Below are 19,944 nucleotides of genomic sequence, written 5' to 3' on the forward strand. Positions count from 1 at the left end.
TCCCCCAAGATACACCAGGGCACACCCCAGGGGCCAAGCGCGTGGTGGTGGATTGTGCTCACCTCGTACGTCGGTTGGATCTCTACTTCGGGTGCAAGGAAGCCTATATCCGGAGAAAAGTCGTGTTAAAATCCTAGCGAAATCGGAGTTATGGATCTCCGGGAATATAAGAAACATTTTTGGCCAGAAAACAGGAATGTGAAACGAAAGAGAACAGAGGGATAGATCCAATCTTGGAGGGGATCCCGCCCTTCCACCGCCACGGAAGCCATGGACCAGAGGGGGAACTCTCCTCCCATCTAGGAGGGAGTCCAAGGAAGAAGAAGAGGGAGCGGGGCTCTCTCCCCCTCTCTCCCAGTGGCGCCGGAACACCGCCAGGGCAAGGATTGTGATGGCGATCTACATCAACAATCTTGCTACCGTCAACACCAACTTTCTCCCCTCTATGTAGCGGTGTAACACCCCTTCTCCCCGTTGTAATCTATACTTAAACATGGTGCTCAACACTATATATTATTTCCCAATGATATGTGGTTATCCTATGATATTTGAGTAGATCCGCTTTGTGCTATGGGTTGATAGATGATCATGATTGGTTTGAGTTGTATATTTTATTTTGGTGCTGTCATACGGGCCCTCCGTGTCACGCAAATGGACGGATCCCCGTTGTAGGGTGTTGCAATACGTTCATGGTTCGCTTATGGTGGGTGGCGTGAGTGACAGAAGCACATAACCGAGTTTGGGGGTCATTGCGTATGGGATAAAGAGGACTTGATACTTAATGCTATGGTTTGGGTTTTACGACCTTAACGATCTTTAGTAGTTGCGGACGCTGGCTAGAGTTCCAATCACAAGTGCATATGATCCAAGTAGAGAAAGTTCATATAAAATTGCAACAATGATCAGCGGTTTAGTTATTTATCACCTAGGGACAAATGACTTTCTTGTTGACAAAAGCTATCTACTTTTATTACCTTGCAATTTATTCCTAGTTTTATTCTTGCAAAGTAGTTCTAGTTTTATTCTTTCAAACTTATCCTTTCACCTACAAATAGTTTTATACTTGTTCTACGTAAAGCAAATGTTAAATGTGCGTAGAGTATTATTGGTGGTAGATAAAACTTGAGGGAATATTTGTTCTACCTTTAGCTCCTTGTTGGTTTCGACACTCTTATTTATCGAAAAAGGATACAAATGATCCCCTATACTTGTGAGTTATCACAGACCAGTAAATTAGTGGTGCCAGGAAAGCTGTGTGGCTAGCACACGATGTGGAGAAAAAGAAGAGAGGAAAGGTATACAATGTGAAGAGATAAGGTGCGACAGGTGCATGCGTGAGTAGTGTGAATGGGTGAAAACTCAGCAGGTCGACCAGGCGCGATGGTTTACCATTAATAAACTACCCCACCCTGCATCTCCAAGGCGTACTCATAAACCGCCTGCATCTGTCCGGGCCGCACTATCCGGACCGCAGAAGCCATCCAACACAAGCTTGTATCGGTACACGGGGCGGTCCGGACGCGATTTCTCCCATAAACTGGAGATAAACGTGAGGGTGCTTTGCGGGTGTCTGGACCACTCCCAATCCCGCGTCTTGACCGCCCTTGTCCACCCAAAGCCCCCAACTGTCCCTCTCGTGCTTTCCTTCAGATGCATGCGCCGGTTACCGCGCCGCATTCATGCCGTCCCAGAGCACGCATTGGTATCCGTCTCTGCTATCGAGAGGATAACTTCTTGACCCGTAGATGGACCTAGACTGACCGGCTCTAGCGGTCAGGTTCTGTCAAAGATCGTATTGGTATTCTGGTTGTGCCGCCTCCTTGCCTTTATGGCAGGGAGGGACAGATGGGTTTTCGGCTTCGCCCACCGCCCTATCCCTTCTTCGACAGGGCGGTCGGCCTGGTTGCCGAGGGTTTGTCTGGGTGGTGCGGGCTCGACGGCCTCGTCGTTGAATTGTGGCAACAACCTGCGCTTGGGGTAGATCTTCGTTTGTCGCTCATAGTCGTACCCTTCTTTGGCCGCCAAGACTTTAGTTCATCTGTCGTTGAGGGTATCTTGCTCGGCCTTTATCTTTTGTTGCTGCTTTTTTAGGGTTCACGCAGTGGCTATAAGCTGTCGCTTGAAGCGTTCCTGATCCAGTGGGTCTTCTGGGACGATGAAGTCTTCGGCTCCAAGGCTGATCTCTTCTTCAGAGAGGGGCATACAATTGCTATCCTTGGAATCATTCGGATCCTCGGGATTATCTTGGTCCTCATGCCCCTTCGAGCCGTCAGACCGGTGCTCGGGGGCGTGGTCATCGAGGTCCTCTGCATTTTATGGAGTGTCCCCTTCTCCGGTGCCCGTGTTTCTTTCCCTGCTACGTCGCTCCTTGAAACGTCAGCGTTGTCTTTGGTGTTTGGGGGGGCTCCTCTCCTGGATTGTTATCGTCCCTTCTGGGGGTGCCATCTCCATTAGCGTCGCTGCCGTCATCCTTGGGGGTGTCCACCATGTAGATGTTGTAGGTGGATGTGGCCATCCAGCGGCCGGTGACGGGAGGGCGGTGTTTATGCAAGTCGTGGCCTCCTCGTCGTCGTCCATGTCGTCGGCCTCCTCAGAGGCATAGTCTAGCATGTCGGTTAAATCTTCGACAGTGTCTATTAAGTGGGTGGTGGGTGGGACATAAAATTCCCCGTGGCCTACCTCGAGGCTCCGTTGGGCATGAGCCAGGATGGGCCATCAATAATAGCCATCATCTGGATTCGTCAAGCACCTCGTTCAACCAGGCGAGGCTGGCCAGAGTGGCGTATGAAGTTTCCTTGGAGATGTCCTCTGTCGCGGTGGTGGGGTGAGGCATGGGTTCAGTCAGGGCAAAACCTTGATCGTTGGGCGCTGTACTTGCGTCAAGGCGGAGAAGGGCGAGTTTGGCGGGGGTTGACTCCCTATCTTTGGACACCGAATCCTTGTCAAGGCTCAAGGCCGAATCCTCGTCGAGGAGGGATGGTCCAGACAAGGTTGACTCCTAGTCTTCGGACATGGGAGACGCTTCTGAGCTCGATGTTGTGGTTGCGTTGTAAGGGCCGATCCGAAGATCGGATCGGGAATAGCCCCCTAGGTCAATACTTCGGAGGCCATGGCTGTTGCAGGTAAGGCTGAGAAGCCCAAGAAAATTATATCGCCCCGAGCATCGGTGACATACTCGAAGTTGCCGAACCTGATCTGCCTTCTAGGGGCGAAATTGTCAATCTGGTTGAGGTGGTCGTCCGCGTCAGCCTGTAGAACGATGCTGCCAAACGCGAAAAGTTACCCGGGGACGAAGATGTATCTGGTGCTGACGCCATCTCCGATGATCGGGCGAGCCATCGATCCTTTGGCGATCCTACAGCGGAACTCTCAATGAAAGCACCAATGTCGGTGTCAAAACCTGCCGATCTCGGGTTGGGGCTCCCGAACTGTGGACCTTGGATCGATGGGGAATGGTAGGCATAGGACACGATGTTTACCCAGGTTCGGGCCCTCTCTAAGAGGTAAAACCCTACGCGTCCTGCTTGATTATATTGCTTGTGTATGAGGGGGTTACAGAGTAGATCTACCACAAGATCAGACGAACTAAACCCTAGCTACTAGGGTGGTGATGGTTCCTCTAGCCTCTACGGATTAAGCCCCCTGGTTTATATAGCCACCAGGGGTACTAGGATTTACATATAGTTGGTTACACGAAAGAAACATCAGATCGTCCATCATGACTTGGGGTGCACTTCAAGGCATAAGAAGTCTTCGATCCGAATACGGTGCGGCCCAACTGTCCGTCCCATGAGAGATAGGCTGGCCACCCAAGGACGCCCCCCCCCCCCCCGCAATCCAAGACTCCCTCAACAACCTTGTGGGGAGGAGCAGGGCAGGTCCTTGCAACAGCTATATGGGTACGAGGAGAGGGCCCCAATGATGGCAGCCTTGAGTGTGGGGAGAAGCATGGGCATGGAGGTGGGGTGCGCCTAAGGGAAGAGAAGCGCCAGGAGATGGATGCCTACCTATCGGCCACGTCGAGGAGGAGAGGAGCCAGAGACTGGCGACGGCGGCTGCTAGCAACGAGGAACCCTAGTTCTTTGGTGCAGGAGCGAGAGAAGGGGTCGAGTGCAAGAGGAAAGGGATCGAGGCGAGCGGGGTTGATACGTCTCCAACGTCTCTATAATTTTTTTATTGTTTCATGCTATTATATTATCAATCTTGGATGTTTTATACGCATTTATATATTATTTTATATCATTTTCGCCACTAACCTATTAACCTAGTGCCCAATGTCCGTTGTTGTTTTTCGCTTATTTTTGGCTTTTCAGAAAATCAATATCAAACGGAGAAAAAAATTGGATTAATTTTTTCTGGACCAGAAGAAACTCTAGAAGGTTTGGGAGAATACCAGAAGAGCCATAGGTGAGCGACAAGCTCACAAGGCACGCCTCCCAAGCTTGTGCCCCCCCCCCCCGCAGCACCTTTTGACCTAATTCTGCCTCTATAAATTCCCAAATATTCCCAAAATATTAGAGAGCCACCCGAAACACTTTTTCCGCCGTCGCAAGCTTCTGTTCTTCCGCCATCCCATCTGCAGGCCTTTTTTGGTACTCTTCCAGAGGGGGAATCGATCACGGAGGGCTTCTAAATCATCTTTGCTGCCTTCCGATGATGCGTGAGTAGTTCACCACTGCTACTTGTGAGCCATGTTGGAATTTCCTTGAAGAGGAGAGGATGATGCAGTATAGTAGAGATAATTATTTCCTCGGTTAAGATCCAAGGTTATCAATCCAGTAGGAAAACCACGCAAGACCTCATGAACAACACCTACACACAAAAGAATAAATACTTGCACCCAACGCAAACAAGGAATTGTCAATCCCTTAGCGGTTAATTGAAAAGATCAAATCTCGTAGTGATAGATAGGTAAACAAAAACACAAAATAAAATAACGGTAAATAAATTGCAGCAAAGTATTTTTGGATTTTAATATATGATAAAGATAGACCCCGGGGCCATAGTTTTCACTAGAGGCTTCTCTCTTGGACATAGCGTATGATGGGTAAACAAATTACAGTTGGGCAATTGGTAGAAAAGCGATAGTTATGATGATATTCAAGGCAATGATCATGTATATAGGCATCACGTCCGAGACAAGTAGACCGACTTCTGTCTGTATCTACTACTATTAGTCCAAACATTGACCGCTATCCAGCATGCATCTAGAGCATTAAGTTCATAAAAAACGGAGTAACGCCTTAAGCAAGATGGCATGATGTAGACAAAGTAAACCCAATCAATATGAATAAACCCCATCTTTTTATCCTTGATGACAATGATACAAATACGTGTCATGTCCCTTTCTGTTACTGGGATTGAGCAATACATGATCGAATCCATCACAAAGCACCTCTCTCGTTGCAAGATAAATCAATCTAGTTGGCCAAACCAAACAGATAGATCAGAGAGAAATACAAAGCTATAACAATCATGCATATAAGAATTCATAAAAAAACTCAAATAATATTCATGAATAATCTGTCAAAAACCCACAATTCATCGGATCCCAACAAACACACCGCAAAAAAGGATTACATCGAATAGATCTTCAAGAACATCGAGGAGAACATTCTATTGAAGATCAAAGAGAGAGAAGAAGCCATCTGGCTACTAGCTATGGACCCGTAGCTCTGTGGTAAACTACTCACACATCATCGAAGAGCAGCAAGGTTGATGTAGAGGCCCTCCATGCTCGATTCCCCCTCCGGCGGAGTACCAAAAAAGGTCTCCGGATGGGATCTCCGAAGAACAGAAACTTGCGGGGGCGGAAAAAGTATTTTGCGTGGCTCTCTGGTGTATTGGGATATTTGGGAATCTATAGAGCTGGAATTGGGTCAAGAGGTGTGATACGTCTCCAACGTATCTATAATATTTTATTGTTCCATGTTGTTATATTATCATTCTTGGATGTTTTATAATCCAACAAGTGTTTAATGGATCAATTTTCTTGGATTGTAAAAAGGGAATAAAGAGGGCTTTAAAGAAGATTGTCTTGAAAATGCTAAGATCCTAATAGATGATGAATTCACCATTACTTATGAAAAGTCTCTTGATGACCATGCCTCTCAAGATGTTAAAACCGATAATGTGTCAATTACTAACGATAGCCCGTTCCACCGTTTGAGTTCTCCTAATAAAACCTAATAGGAAGACTAATGTGGCGGCGCATGGAGGCCGCAGAGGCAAGGACAGCCGCGGCGGAGTGGATGCGGTCGAGCGGAGGAGAGAGGGGGGGGGGGGTCTTGTGAGAAGTGGCGTTGGTCGAGTAAATATAAGTGGCTAAAATGCGATGAGTAAAAATTATACTCCTCTAAGGATTTTGAGGGATCGACTAGGTCAGACATGACCCCTTAAGCTTTTTACTTCTCTAGCTGCTTTTGAGGGATCGGCTGGAGATGCTTTTATCGGAGAAAAATACTGAATACTCCCTCTGTTTTTATTGGATTAGAATTAGAAGAAAAAGAAAAAACAGAACAGGATGTGGATGCGGTGGAAGAAGGTTCAGCCAGCGGGTCAAAGGGGAGTGGAAGCAGCCGTGGGCGAGCCGAGTATAAAAGCGGCGGCGAGAAAGGAAAGCCATATAAATCCAACCCAAAGGAAAGCAAAAATATTCCCATCCCACCGGCACCACCCCCTCCTCCCCAAGTCAAGCCCCATCGTCTCTTCAGTGTTCACTGGTCAGTTTTCTCATCCTCCTCTCGATCGCACAGCTGCCGACCACAACGATTCCTCTTGTTGGGTCTGAGTCCTTAGTCAATTCACCGGCCGGCTCTGCTTCCCGTCCCCAAGGAAGGAAGGATCGCGTTGCGGTTCGGGATGGGATAGGTCTCGTCGCCGGTTTAATTTTTGTTTGCATGTTTTGTTCTTGGACATACCGCTAGGCTGCTTAATTAGTCGTTCCGTAATTCGGAGTTGGGGCGGGGATTTTTAACTGCTCCAAATAGGATAACATCATGTTTCCCTTTTCCTCCTCTGAACACATATACTGTCTTTTTTAAACTCTTTTCGGCCCGGTTTTACTCATAAATAGGGCCATTACATTTTATTTTATTTATATGAAACTGTAATGCCGTTTCAAGGTTCTACAAGTGAGATTTTTAGTGTATGCAACAGATCTGAAGTCGCAATTGTTATGTTCACGCATATGGGGGAGCCATGTTCAATGCAGTTAGTTACTTGCACAGACAGTAATTTTTAACTTGACTAGAAGTAGAATCTCATAGCAGCATTAGCACATCCATGTTTTTTCTTGAAGCACATCCATGGTTATTAGTTCATGAACATGCTACTACAACAAACTTCTCTGCGATTGTGTTTCAAATGTTGCATTCTCAGTTTGGCAACCGATGGCCAATGGTTGAACAGCAAGGTTCAGTTTAAGTTATTTTATTCTATGATGGCCTTCAACTTTAGTTCCCTGTCCTTTTTTTTCTCTTGTTGCAAAATTTCATTTGGACCTGTCAATCAGTGAAGAGGCATTTTGCTTGATTAATAACTTGGCATTGATCAAAGTTATGTAGCTGAAGAGCTCATACATCTTGAGATTAAGTGTACCTCTCCATTCTTAGGTTATCTTGAAAGGACGGAGAAACCATACAGACTAGACTACCATGTCAGGAGGATCGGATGTATCTTCACCATTATCGGGACGAATTAGCACGAGTTCTTTGTCAGACTTGAAGGACTTGGAGTTTTCTTCAGAGTCTGGCTGCTTGTCCATTGTTGTACTAGGTGCTTCTGGAGACCTTGCTAAAAAGAAAACTTTTCCAGCACTCTTCAACCTTTTTCAACAGGTAATCTATCATAACTTTGCAATAGTTGCCGTTCAAAGGGGATAAACTAGTGCACAAGGTAATCTATCTTGAGTTAGTTAACTTGCACCCAAATGTAAACCGTACATGACTATATTAAAGAAATAATTGAACATCATTGTATAATGTACTTCATGTCATGTACATAATGTCTTCTCAGCTTGGCACATATTGGCTGAATATTGCTCTCTGATAAGACAGGGATTTATACAATCTGGAGAAGTCCATATATTTGGGTATGCAAGATCAGATATGTCCGATGAAGGGTTAAGAGAACGCATTCGTGGGTAAGGTCCACATTTCTGGAGTTAATATAATAATTTTGTGTACAAATAAATTGGTGTGCTTTGTATGAGGATGGTGTTTCCTCCATTTTTATATATGATGAAAGTGCTGGTTCCAAAAAAAATGCGTCTTAATGTCATCCTTGTATTGTTACAGATATCTCAAAGGAGCTTCAGATGAACATCTTTCACAATTTTTGCAATTAGTGAGTTGCTGATATTATGCATAGCTCGTGTGGTATTTCACTTATATAACCATGAAGAGTTTTCCTTGCAGATTAAGTATGTTAGTGGTTCATATGATAATGGGGCAGGATTTGAATTGCTAAACAAGACAATATCTGAGAATGAGACATCAGAGAACAACCAACCAGGAAACTCCCGTAGACTATTTTATTTGGCATTACCTCCTTCAGTGTACCCCTCAGTATGCAAAATGATAAGATCATGTTGCATGACTCCATGTGAGTTACTTCTGAATGAAAAAAAGCTGAACCCTTCAAAGTACTGAAAATATATGTATATGATTTATTTGGATGTGTTAATTAAGTATTTTAGATCCATTCTCTTTACTTGTGGTAACCACTGTGCTCTACTTTCAGCCTCTCATACTGGTTGGACAAGGGTTATTGTTGAAAAGCCCTTCGGAAAGGATTTAGACTCTGCTGAGGAATTGAGTGCCCAACTTGGAGAGCTTTTCGATGAAGAACAACTATATAGAATTGACCACTATTTAGGAAAGGAGTTGGTCCAAAACTTGGTAATTTGTGTGTTATTGGTTAGCTGTGTATATTTTTCTGCTTTTGTAAATGTTTTTCATGCTATCAACTTGTCATATATTTGCAGCTCGTGCTTCGCTTTGCAAATCGCTTTTTTCTGCCCCTCTGGAATCGTGATAACATTGATAACGTACAGGTAAGCAATCTTAGGTTGTTAGGACACTTCCATTTGCCGTGCTTCTTTGTATATTTTGTTTATATCTATATAATATTATACATATTCCTTTTCTGTTTGTCTAAAACTAAATAAGTTCATGTTCAAATAGTTGGAGCATTTCATTTTGATAATGGTCACAGCAGTATGTGCTTGCATGTAATAAACCTATCTTGCAGATTGTATTCCGGGAGGACTTCGGAACTGATGGACGTGGAGGATATTTTGATCAATATGGGTATGTTGTAAATTTAACTTTTTCAAGGAAGTTCTTATGCTGAGTGCATTTTATTTCAAGCACATATACTTTAAGCTGAAACTATGATGCAAACTTGCAAAGTATCTCTTCTATATATTGTAAATTTTAATGGTGCACAATGTCACCATAAATATATTTTTCATGTACATCTCTGCATTTCATAAGCTCGAATTGCGCATTTCTTTCTTTCAACAGAAGGCTCACATGAGTCTGGATTTAAATTAATAAAGGCCCACGCAGCCAACGGCACATTTCTTTTACAGAACACCAATATTTTCGGAACTCAAAGTCCATTCAGGTGCATTAGTCTGGCATTTGTTAACAGATGCAAGACAAAACCTTGCTGGATCTACTGTTTATATTATGTATTGGTATTCCTGTTGTAGCAATTTGAATATCTGACCTCAAATTTGTTGCTACAGTATCATTCGGGATATCATTCAGAACCATTTGCTGCAGGTAAATTGTCCTCATATGAATCTATAGTAGCAATTATTTACTGTGGGAATATCTCTCGCAGTCATTCAGAATGGTTAGCACTCTATGGCATCACAGTTTTCATATTAATTTTTTTTAGCAGGGCGGAGTAGCTACCTGTCATGCATTAGAATTCCTCGAAAGAGAGTACTGTTTTTTTTCCAGGAATTTAGAGCTCTGCTTAGTGACTATCAATCTCATTTGCAGGTCTTTTGTTTGGTAGCCATGGAAAAGCCTGTCTCTCTTAGTCCTGAGCACATAAGAGATGAGAAAGTCAAGGTTCTTGCATCTCCTTAAATCATACTATACTCCATATTATATCCTGCTTAATAGAAAATCTACCTTTGGACTTTTGGTGTGATACCTAAGTATGAACTCCTTGTTTTTATTTCTTAGAAGTAAATTCATCTTACACTGTCAGGTTCTGCAATCAGTGAGCTGTATAAACCATGACGAGGTAGTCCTTGGGCAATATGATGGCTACAAGGATGATCCGACAGTGCCAAATGAATCCAACACGCCTACTTTTGCGTCCGTTGTACTGAGGGTACACAATGAGAGATGGGATGGTATATTTTACTTCTTCCATGATTGATTATTTATTTTAAAGCTCAAAAATCACATCATCAAGTATATTTCTTAACCCAGTATCCATACTTTTTTCCATCTGAACTGTCTGTCTTTTTGCGACAAAAGAGTCTTACGGCATTATCAGTCCTGCATCACATTCCTGAAATATTTGCGATGCGGTTTCTTGTTACGATTGGAAGATTTTGTCTAATACACCTTTCAGTTTTGTAGTGAAAAAATGAAACTGCATTATAAACTACTTGGGAATTTTCAGATCCCCGTATTTATCTTTCATTACTGACATTTGAATAATTGTGCTGTAGGAGTTCCTTTCGTCCTTAAGGCTGGTAAAGCACTAAGCTCTAAGAAAGCAGAGATACGTGTGCAGTTCAAGGATGCTCCGGGCGATATTTTTAGATGTATGTACTGATGCTTTTCTCCTTCCAAATGTGCCATCATCAAGCTTGGTCTTGCAAAAGCCATGCATACTAAAGAGAATACTCCAACTCCCCACTATAAATCTGTGCAATGTAGAACATGCCCAATGTGTTGATATGAAGATTACTTGCTTAAAACGTGTAATGACGTGATACCCGTAAAATGAGCACAGAACCTAGAGAAGTTACCACAATATATGAACATGGGATGAGTTGCTACATAGTACTCCCTCCGTCCGAAAATACTTGTCATTAAAATGGACAAAAAGAGATGTATCTAGAACTAAAATACATCTAGATACATCCCCTTTTATTCATTTCGATGACAAGTATTTCTGGACGGAGGGAGTAGGCCACTAAATTCAAGTAAGTCCAGTACTTTCAGTATGACCTTACTGATTTGTATAATCATTTTTTCTTTGACATGGGTTAACCCTGCTTATGCCTGTTTAGGACTGACGAGAATTGATCATCTTCTCATGAGTAAAAGAGCTCAAGAAATGCTTCATAATGTTGAATTTTGTTCTTTAGAACTGTTAGGGATAATCTATCATTTTAACTTTATCATTTGCGCCAAATGATAAAGTTAAACCCCTTGGTAATATAAGCCTCAACTAAAATGGTGCCAAATCATCTTCGCTACTGTTGATTGTTATGAACCTGTTTGTCTTAAAATATTATCTTATTCTTGTTAGCACCGAAGTTGAATTTTTCTTCTATTGAATCGAAATAGCTCTGTGTTTGTTGCTATTTACCTTTGTACAGGCAAGAAACAAGGAAGAAATGAATTTGTCATACGCCTGCAGCCATCGGAAGCCATGTATATGAAATTAACTGTATGTACAACTACTTGTCTAAAATTCAGAACTAGATACAGTAGCTATCGACTGATATTTGTCGACAAACTTGATGACTTTGGGCAGGTAAAGAAACCAGGGCTCGAAATGGCAACAGAACAGAGCGAACTGGATTTATCCTATGGGCTACGGTACCAAGATGTAAAAATCCCAGAAGCGTACGAGCGTCTTATCTTGGACACGTATGTGCCGTCCATCCTTCATCTTCTGCTAAGTTATTTTGCAACACATTCAATTATCTGCACGTCGCATGTCCGTACCAAGATGCAGTCGTCTCCGTCCCTCCAGCGAACATATCCTAATTAGTCGGTCAGCTTGGATGGCTCTCGCTCCACCTCCGCTCCCACCTCCAGCCGCTCCTCCACCACCACCGCTGCAGTCCCATCTCCGGCCACCTGCGATCCCAATCCCAACTCCATCTAGCCTCCTCGTAGCCACTTTCTGCTCGCCTCCGCTCCCACCGGACTGCTGGCTGGATGACTCCCCGATCCACGCTGCCATCCGCGCCGCCCTTGGTGTTGGAAACGCCATGGGAGCGGACTTCGAGGACCAGGTTTGGTCTGCCATCCTTCAGCCTATCACTCCCTTCCGCCACAAAAACTCAGGCATCCACCTTGGTGTTAAAATTGAGCGCGCCGTCATGGAGATTGACTGTCTCATGCTTGCATGCTACCTCCAAGGTTGCCTGGGAGGCCAGTCCGACGTGTTCATGATCCTTCAACTCTCACCCTCGGAATTCCGCTTTACCGTCTCCTCGCTCCCGGTAGCCTGGGCTATCCTCCGGGAGAAGGAAATTGCCTCGCCTCACATCCACATCTCCTTCTTCGTTTGCTCGCCCGCGGATGCCGCAAGAGAGTCACCCCCCTCCATTGCCCCCCGCCTTCGGGCCTCGCCTCCCTCACCATTGCCACTACAGACGCCCACTCACTTTCACGCCGCCCCGCTCACGTTTGACATCGGCGATCGCTTGCAGCACGCCTTTCGGTTCATCTCACAAACACTTACCCTCGACAATTCACTTGGCCTCGCTTTCCAGGCTGCTCTTTGGCAGGCAAAACGCTCCATGGTCTCACCACCTTGCCAGGCTTCGCCAAAATCCCACTATACTATCATTTTCTTCCACAATTGTCGTCTTCCTCTCGACTGCTACCTCGTCGCTGCTCTGCTGCAAACTAGGTTTGGGGGTAGGGCAAAAAACTTCGATGTCCAACAAGTATCCAACTCGGCATACTCCTTCTGTGTCGCCTCGACGGCCGCGCAAGTTTCGATTACCGCTTGCTCCCCCCTCTCGACACCCTTCTTCTTCGCATCGATCATCGTCGTCAATTCAGCCGCCACCACTCCCAATGCACCACTGCGTGCTGCATCGCCCCGACGCCCGTGCGCCATCAACCAACAACCACCTGCGGTGGTTATCGCTCTGCCCGCGTTCCTCTCAGGCACGGGAACCCTGCCGGAGTCGACAACAACGCCGCTCGACACGCCAAAAGAGGTTAGGCCTTCCCGTCACGGATTCAATTTCTTTAACCGGATTCTAAGCATGTACCACACCGAGATCACACGTCATATTTACCCACCTCGTCATGTTCCAACGATCTCCTTTTGGATCCTTTGCCATTCAAATAGTGTTAACCCAAATATTATGCTCATAACAAATGCCCTAGACCACTACTTCTCGGTAAAACCAGTTTTCCAGGTAGCTAAGCTGTCACAATTTGTGTTCCGCTCCTCGGTTATAACAAAAGAGGTGAGATTTGAAATCCTCAAGCGCTCGCCGCTGGTTTTCAAATGCTTCTCTCTCTACTTCTTTGACCAACTTTCCACAGCCACTGCTCATGAGCAGCTCCTTCTACAGACACGCGGACCGCCCACGATCGAGCCAAACCTCGCAGAAAAACATAGCATGCCTATCTCCATCCTCGGCCCACACCCCTCCACACTATGCATGCAACGCTCTCTTACAAACAAATCAAATGAACAGGAACACACCCAAGTAAACAACGGCTCAATCCATGCCTGCACACTCACCTCGAACACGTCTCCAACAGCTACCTGCCACCGCCCTACATCCACTACTTGCACTCCCTCGGCCGCTTTGCTTTTGACCAACGTTCAAACCGAGGGACAGAGACTTTCGCACGATCTACATACAGACAAACTCGACCCATCCACTCCTTCCCTAGAGCCCGTGACACTCGACATGCATGCCCACCACCGCTCTCAACCGCCCTCCGCTTTGGGCTCGGTGGAACCGGCCTATGCACTGCGCCTCTCTGCGCTGGGCCCTCCCCCCACGAACCACGCGACTAGAGTGGAACGCCCGCTCTCGCCTGCATGCATGCGTGCGTCACTGGAGCCCCAAGAATCTGGGCAGAATCGAATCCCTCCAAGGCTTGCGTCAACCACGCCTCATCCATGCCCTGCCCAACTGCAACACCTGCTCTCCCCATCTGACAACAGTGACCCGGCCAGCCCTTTGACCGCATGCATGACGCCACACATAGATGGTTCTCTGCCACCCATGTCCTATCGGGACGCTCTTCTCTCCCCCCTCCAACATGCACCCTCACCCCACTCAGACACTCCTATAAATACCGCATGCAATGCATTCCATCACACTCCACACCAACGCCCTCTCTCACCTATCCTCTCCAAGCGTCGTTGCTTTCGCTGCCTTGCACTGGATCACCAAGTGCAGCTCTGCCGGGATCCTATCCGGTGTGCTCGCTGTTGGTGCTCCGGCCACAAAGCTAGCCGGTGTCGGGCAGTCCGCCTCCTCCCTTTCTTCGCTCGCCTTCCACCAACTCCAGCCGCCAACCCAGCTTTCTCTCTTCAACACACCCCACTGCCGACTCCTGCCATGGCTAACTCAACGGCGCCTACCCCAGCCGACCTCGCCGCTGCCACCAACCCTTGGCCCCGTGCCGGAAACGGGCCATCAGCACCTCTTCTCGGCATCCCAGTCGCTCGCATCATCCCGCTATCCGCCACAACTAACACCACGGCCTACCCTACTCCCGCTCCACCACCACTCTCCCAACCCATTGACCTCGAGGCGCTTCGCGCTACCCTCAATGAGGCTCGGGCTGCCGCAGCGTTCGGCCTGTCTCCTCCGAACGCTGGGTCTGCTCGCCATGGACGCCGTTTCGGTTTGCCCATCGAGCTCGCGCCTACCATCGTCGCGCCCCCATGCCTCGTCAACAATGTCAGCCATATCGCGTTCGCCCACCTACGCTCCCCCGTCCACAACCCGGCAACACTCATTCACGACGCGATCCTCGCGCACGCAGGCAACCCAAGCTTCAGCGTGGCTGGCTCGTGGCGCGGTGCGGGCTGCGTCACCTTCGAGTCCGCAAGTGTGCGGGACTACCTTGTCGCCCTTGGCTCCATTGACTTCCGAGGCAACCACATCTCCTTCGAGCCGGTTGAGCTGGCTGATCGCGCGTCGCCTGTCTTCGACCAGCTCATCGAGGTCAAAGCTTCGGAGTTCCCTCATGAGCTTTGGCACGACGCAGGCATCAGGTGGGCGCTAAGCCACCTTGGTGATGTCTGCTCGGTCGACCACTACTGCGTCGATGGCCGCGACTACACGGCCGTTCGCGCCCTCATCATGGTCGACCGACGACGGCGGCTCCCGGACTCCCTGCCCATTCAGCTCCCCCCATCTAACGACATCAAGGTCGTAAAGATCGCCAGGCTCGCCACGGTCCTTGACCAGATGGGGCCGCTTGACGCGTCCCCGTTCTCCTCCGACTCCGACTCGGACTCGAACGGCCGCCGCGGTCACCATAGCCGCGGCCCTTTCAACACCCACCACGCCACCGACGACATGCCGCGCGGCCCCCCGCCGTCCCCAGCCTTCGATGCCACGACCACCACTCCCATGCATGTCGGCGCCTCTGCCGGCATGCCACTCCACGTCTCCTCTGGTGACGACGAACCAGATGACTGCGCCCATCCCGTCGTCAACATCTCCTCCGACAGCGACTCAGCCCCTCCATCACAGATGGCGTCACCTCCCACGGCGTTCTCCGCCTCAACTGTCATCGGATCCTCCACCACGCCGGTCACCACCTGCCGCCCCTCGCCGCGACCCGCCGCTGCTGTCGGTGGGTTCAGCCTAACCACTCCACCACCCTCTCCGGACGGCTACAACCAAGACAACCTCGACGATCTCCCTCCACCCAATACTGTGCAGTTGCCATCGGCATTCAGCCCGTATGACAGCTCCAACTCCCCAGGCCTTCACATCGACGTCTCCACCATTGCCTTCTCCGCTGGAGCATCATCCTCTGGTATGGCCCCTGAACAGCCATGTCGCACTCCATCCCCTATATACAAACCTGAACACAGCCTGACCATGCTCACCCCCGCAACAAAAACTGCAGAGTCTCACCTCCATGAATCCGTGCTTCGCAAGCTGCGCCGCAGCGCCAAGCGTTCGGCGGACAAGTCCATGAGCTTGCGCCGAAGCTCTCGCCTTGCTGCCAAGGAGCCGCGAGTCTTCACCGACATGACTACTAAGGCTGTCCGCGCCAAAGCTAAACGCCTCACTGCCACTGACGTTGCTAAGGCGCTCAAAGACGCCATTCGCGATGCTCAGCTCGACATCCCCGACGCTCCGCCAGCCCCTGCTGCAGCCCTGGCGGACATCGCCAGGCTTTGCGGTGCTGACGACGCGGCCGCAGACTCCATTGCATGTGCCGATATCACGGACAACGGTGCTGCTGACGTTCTGCCATGATGTGCCCAAAAAAACCATGCCTGCCCATGCGGCGTCCCGACGGCGGCCGGCCGTCCATATCGCGACCCTACATCAAGGGCCTATTTATTCCACCACCAGTGTGCCCGGAGCAATCGCCTGTTTTGCTTCAATTATCTGCTAGCATCCCAAATGTATCCCCTAGCTGCTTGTACCCTGTTAAGTCTAGATGTCCGTCTGTTTCCCCATGAGTAGTACAACTCTATCTATCTGCTCGTGGAATGTAAGAGGCCTAGGCGACGAATCTAAGTGCGGTAATATCCTTTCCGAACTAATCAGTATCAACCCCCACTGTGCACTCTTACAAGAGTAAGTTAAATGACATTAACGACCGAAAATTCAACTCCTTCCTGCCACGATCTCTTGACCAAAGAAATTTCCTACCTGCGAACGGTTCGGCCGGCGGAATGATTTCCGCCTTTAATACAAACTATTTCTCCCTAATCTCCTACTCCCACCATACGTACGCCACATCCATCAAACTCACGTCGCTCGCTCACCCCCTCCCCTTTGTCATCACAAACATTTATGCCCCCTCGAATCGCAAACTCAAACAGGCATTCCTAGATGAGCTCAATCTAATTAAGGAGGATGACCAAACTCCCTGGCTAATTGTAGGAGATTTCAACCTCATCCGCTTCTCCCACGAAAAAAATAAACGCAGCTTCCGCCAACGGGAAGCTGGCGCCTTCAACTCCACGATCAACGCACTAGCACTAATCGAACTACCCCTGCTAGACAGACGCTTTACCTGGTCCAACAAACGAGCTTCACCAACCCTCGAACGACTAGACCGAGCTTTCTTCAATCTGGCTTGGAACAATGTCTTCCCCAATACAACTCTCTCATCTTTGCCACGAATTACATCTGATCACGTTCCCCTAATTCTAAATATCCAAACAACTGTCCCAAAGACACGCCACTTTAGATTCGAATCAGCTTGGACTCTATCCACTGCTTGCCAGCAAATAATACAAAAATGTTGGGCCCCAAACCACCGCTCGACCCAGCAACTAACATCCGCCGCTGCCCTTGCAAAAGCTCTAAAAAGAACAAGATATGACCTAAAAAATTGGGCCTCCAAGCGATCGCCAGCACACCTTCGCGAGGCGGCTGCAAAACAAATCATTAATCTCATCGATCTAAAGGAGGAGGCTCGAACTCTCTCCAACGCCGAAAAAAGACTACGTTTTGTTGTCTCCGATACCCTGCACTCAGCTATTGCTGAAAAAATAGCCTTCTGGAAACAAAGAGGTAAAGTACGTGCTGCAATTGATGGGGAGGAAAACACACAATATTTTCATGCTGCCGCGTCACAGCGTCTCCGCAAGAATACTATAACTTCCCTACTAACTGATGGAACTGAATTCCACTCTCATGCTCAAAAAGCGACCATTCTCAAAGATCATTTCATAGCACTTATAGGTTCAGCACCACACACCTATTGGCCCTTCGATCCTAAAAAGTACTACCCACAAACGTTACCACAGCTTAACTCGCTGGACTCCCCCTTCACACTAGATGAAATTAAAAATGCGTTCCTCCAAATGAACCCCCTAGCTAGCCCAGGACCGGATGGCTTCGGCCCGCTGTTCTACAAAAAATACTGGAACCTGGTTAAGGCTCACATCCACTCCTTCATGACGGACTTCCAAAACCTTAACGCCCAAACTGAAAGCCTTAACAGAGCTCACCTCATTCTACTACCCAAAAAAGATCATGCCAACACTGCCGACGCATACCGCCCGATCTCCCTCCAAAATTGTCCCATCAAAGCCGTTGCGAAAGTGCTTACCAACAGACGAAAACCAATAATACCACTGCTTGTCCATGGCAACCAAACTGGGTTCATCCCAGGGCGTAGCATAGCCGAAAACTTTATCTTCGCTGCAGACCTCATAGGCGCATGCCATACTAGAAAAGCCCCAACCATGGTCATTAAATTGGACTTTAGCAAAGCCTTCGACTCCCTCTCTTGGGACTCTCTTACTTCCATCTTACGCTGCCGCGGCTTCCCGCCAAAATTCTCATCATGGGTTCATGACCTCCTAGCAACCGGGAAAACTGCCGTCATGTTGAATGGGATCCCCGGAAACTGGATAAATTGCAAAAATGGGCTCAGGCAGGGTGACCCTATCTCGCCCTACCTCTTCATCATCGTTGCTGATCTCCTACAACAAATGATCCAGCAAGACTGCGATCTAGCTCATCTCAGTCACCCCCTGTTCTCACATCTCCCGCCAACCGTCTTACAATATGCTGATGACACCCTCATCATCGCCAAGGCATCCAATCCCGCTGCTCAACAGTTAAAATACATCCTTCACGATTTCGCCATGGCCACTGGCCTCACTATCAACTTCACAAAAACAACGTTCGTACCCATGCACATCAGCACTGCCATGGTAGACTCCATTGCCTCCACCTTGCACTGCCCAACCTCAAGCTTTCCGCAGATCTACCTAGGCCTTCCCCTAACACCCACACGACTACCTACAAATGCCTTCCTACCGATCATCGAACGTTGCCGTAAATTCTTGACGGGCTGGCGCGCAAAAATCCTCTCCAAAGGGGATAGGCTCATCCTATTATCGGCTGTCCTCGACTCCCTTCTAGTCTACTTCATGTCAGTCTTCCCCATTCCCAAGAGTGTTCTAAAAACCCTAGACTCTTCGATGAGCCTTCTTTTGGGCTGCGGAGGAAACTTGCACTGGTGCTCAATGCTTAGTTGCCTGGAAAAATGTGTGTAAACCAAAGAACTGTGGTGGTCTAGGCCTAAAAAATCTTCATCAGCAAAACAAATGCCTACTTATGAAATTTGCTGTAAAAGCTCTCTTACCAGACACAACACCTTGGTTAGACTGGATCGCCTTACAACACCCAAATGCCCTCATTGCTCCACAAAATAGTCACTCCTTTATTTGTCGAACAATAAATCAACAGCTGCCAGCACTTCATGCCATCTCTTTTGTACTCACAAACTCTGGCACTAATACGTACTTCTGGCTTGATACGTGGATACACAACCAACCCCTTGCTACTCTATTCCCCTGCCTATATTCACACACCACTATACCACTAGCTCGTGTGGCTGCTGTCCTGAATCACGGTTTGGAAACAATCCTCCGGAACCGCCTAACATCTGATGCTGCTACCGAGTTGTGCGTTTTGTTGTCTCTCTTGCAGGATTTCCGGTTGTCGACAGGACCGGACGAGCGCTACCTCAACGGTGGCTTATGCTTCTCCACGAGGGCAGCATATGCGCTAACCATGGGCTCCCACGATGACGACCACGACGTGCATGCCGTTGCCATCTGGTCTTCACGCGTTCCAAATCGCGTTAAGATCTTTGCATGGCTCCTGTTTCGGGATCGACTCAACTCAAAAAGCAACCTTCAGCGCAAGCATATCGTCACCGACTCACTATGCCCGCGCTGTGGATATGATGGTGAAACCAGCTCACACATATTCCTAAACTGTCCACTTTCACAACGTATTTGGCAACGGAT

The 19,944-nt window shown here is 47.9% G+C and overlaps 1 protein-coding gene across 2 annotated transcripts in view; it reads left to right on the top strand.

Annotated features, from left to right (window-relative positions):
• The first annotated feature begins 6,536 nt into the window (after positions 1-6,536).
• LOC123137379 (glucose-6-phosphate 1-dehydrogenase, cytoplasmic isoform) overlaps positions 6,537-19,944 on the top strand; it is a 14,874-nt gene continuing 1,466 nt past the window's right edge. The window contains exons 1-14 of one of the 2 annotated variants that reach the window (XM_044557120.1): positions 6,537-6,722; positions 7,614-7,838; positions 8,058-8,143; positions 8,298-8,346; positions 8,418-8,604; positions 8,743-8,900; positions 8,987-9,055; positions 9,253-9,311; positions 9,755-9,791; positions 10,017-10,088; positions 10,231-10,378; positions 10,703-10,798; positions 11,582-11,652; positions 11,740-11,855. In XM_044557120.1, coding sequence (XP_044413055.1) covers positions 7,656-7,838; positions 8,058-8,143; positions 8,298-8,346; positions 8,418-8,604; positions 8,743-8,900; positions 8,987-9,055; positions 9,253-9,311; positions 9,755-9,791; positions 10,017-10,088; positions 10,231-10,378; positions 10,703-10,798; positions 11,582-11,652; positions 11,740-11,855 — 1,331 coding nt within the window. In that variant the 5' untranslated portion in view covers positions 6,537-6,722; positions 7,614-7,655. The other variant, XM_044557121.1, reaches the window with a different exon arrangement.

This window comes from Triticum aestivum, chromosome 6B (assembly GCF_018294505.1).
Source record: "Triticum aestivum cultivar Chinese Spring chromosome 6B, IWGSC CS RefSeq v2.1, whole genome shotgun sequence".
Lineage (NCBI taxonomy): Eukaryota > Viridiplantae > Streptophyta > Magnoliopsida > Poales > Poaceae > Triticum > Triticum aestivum.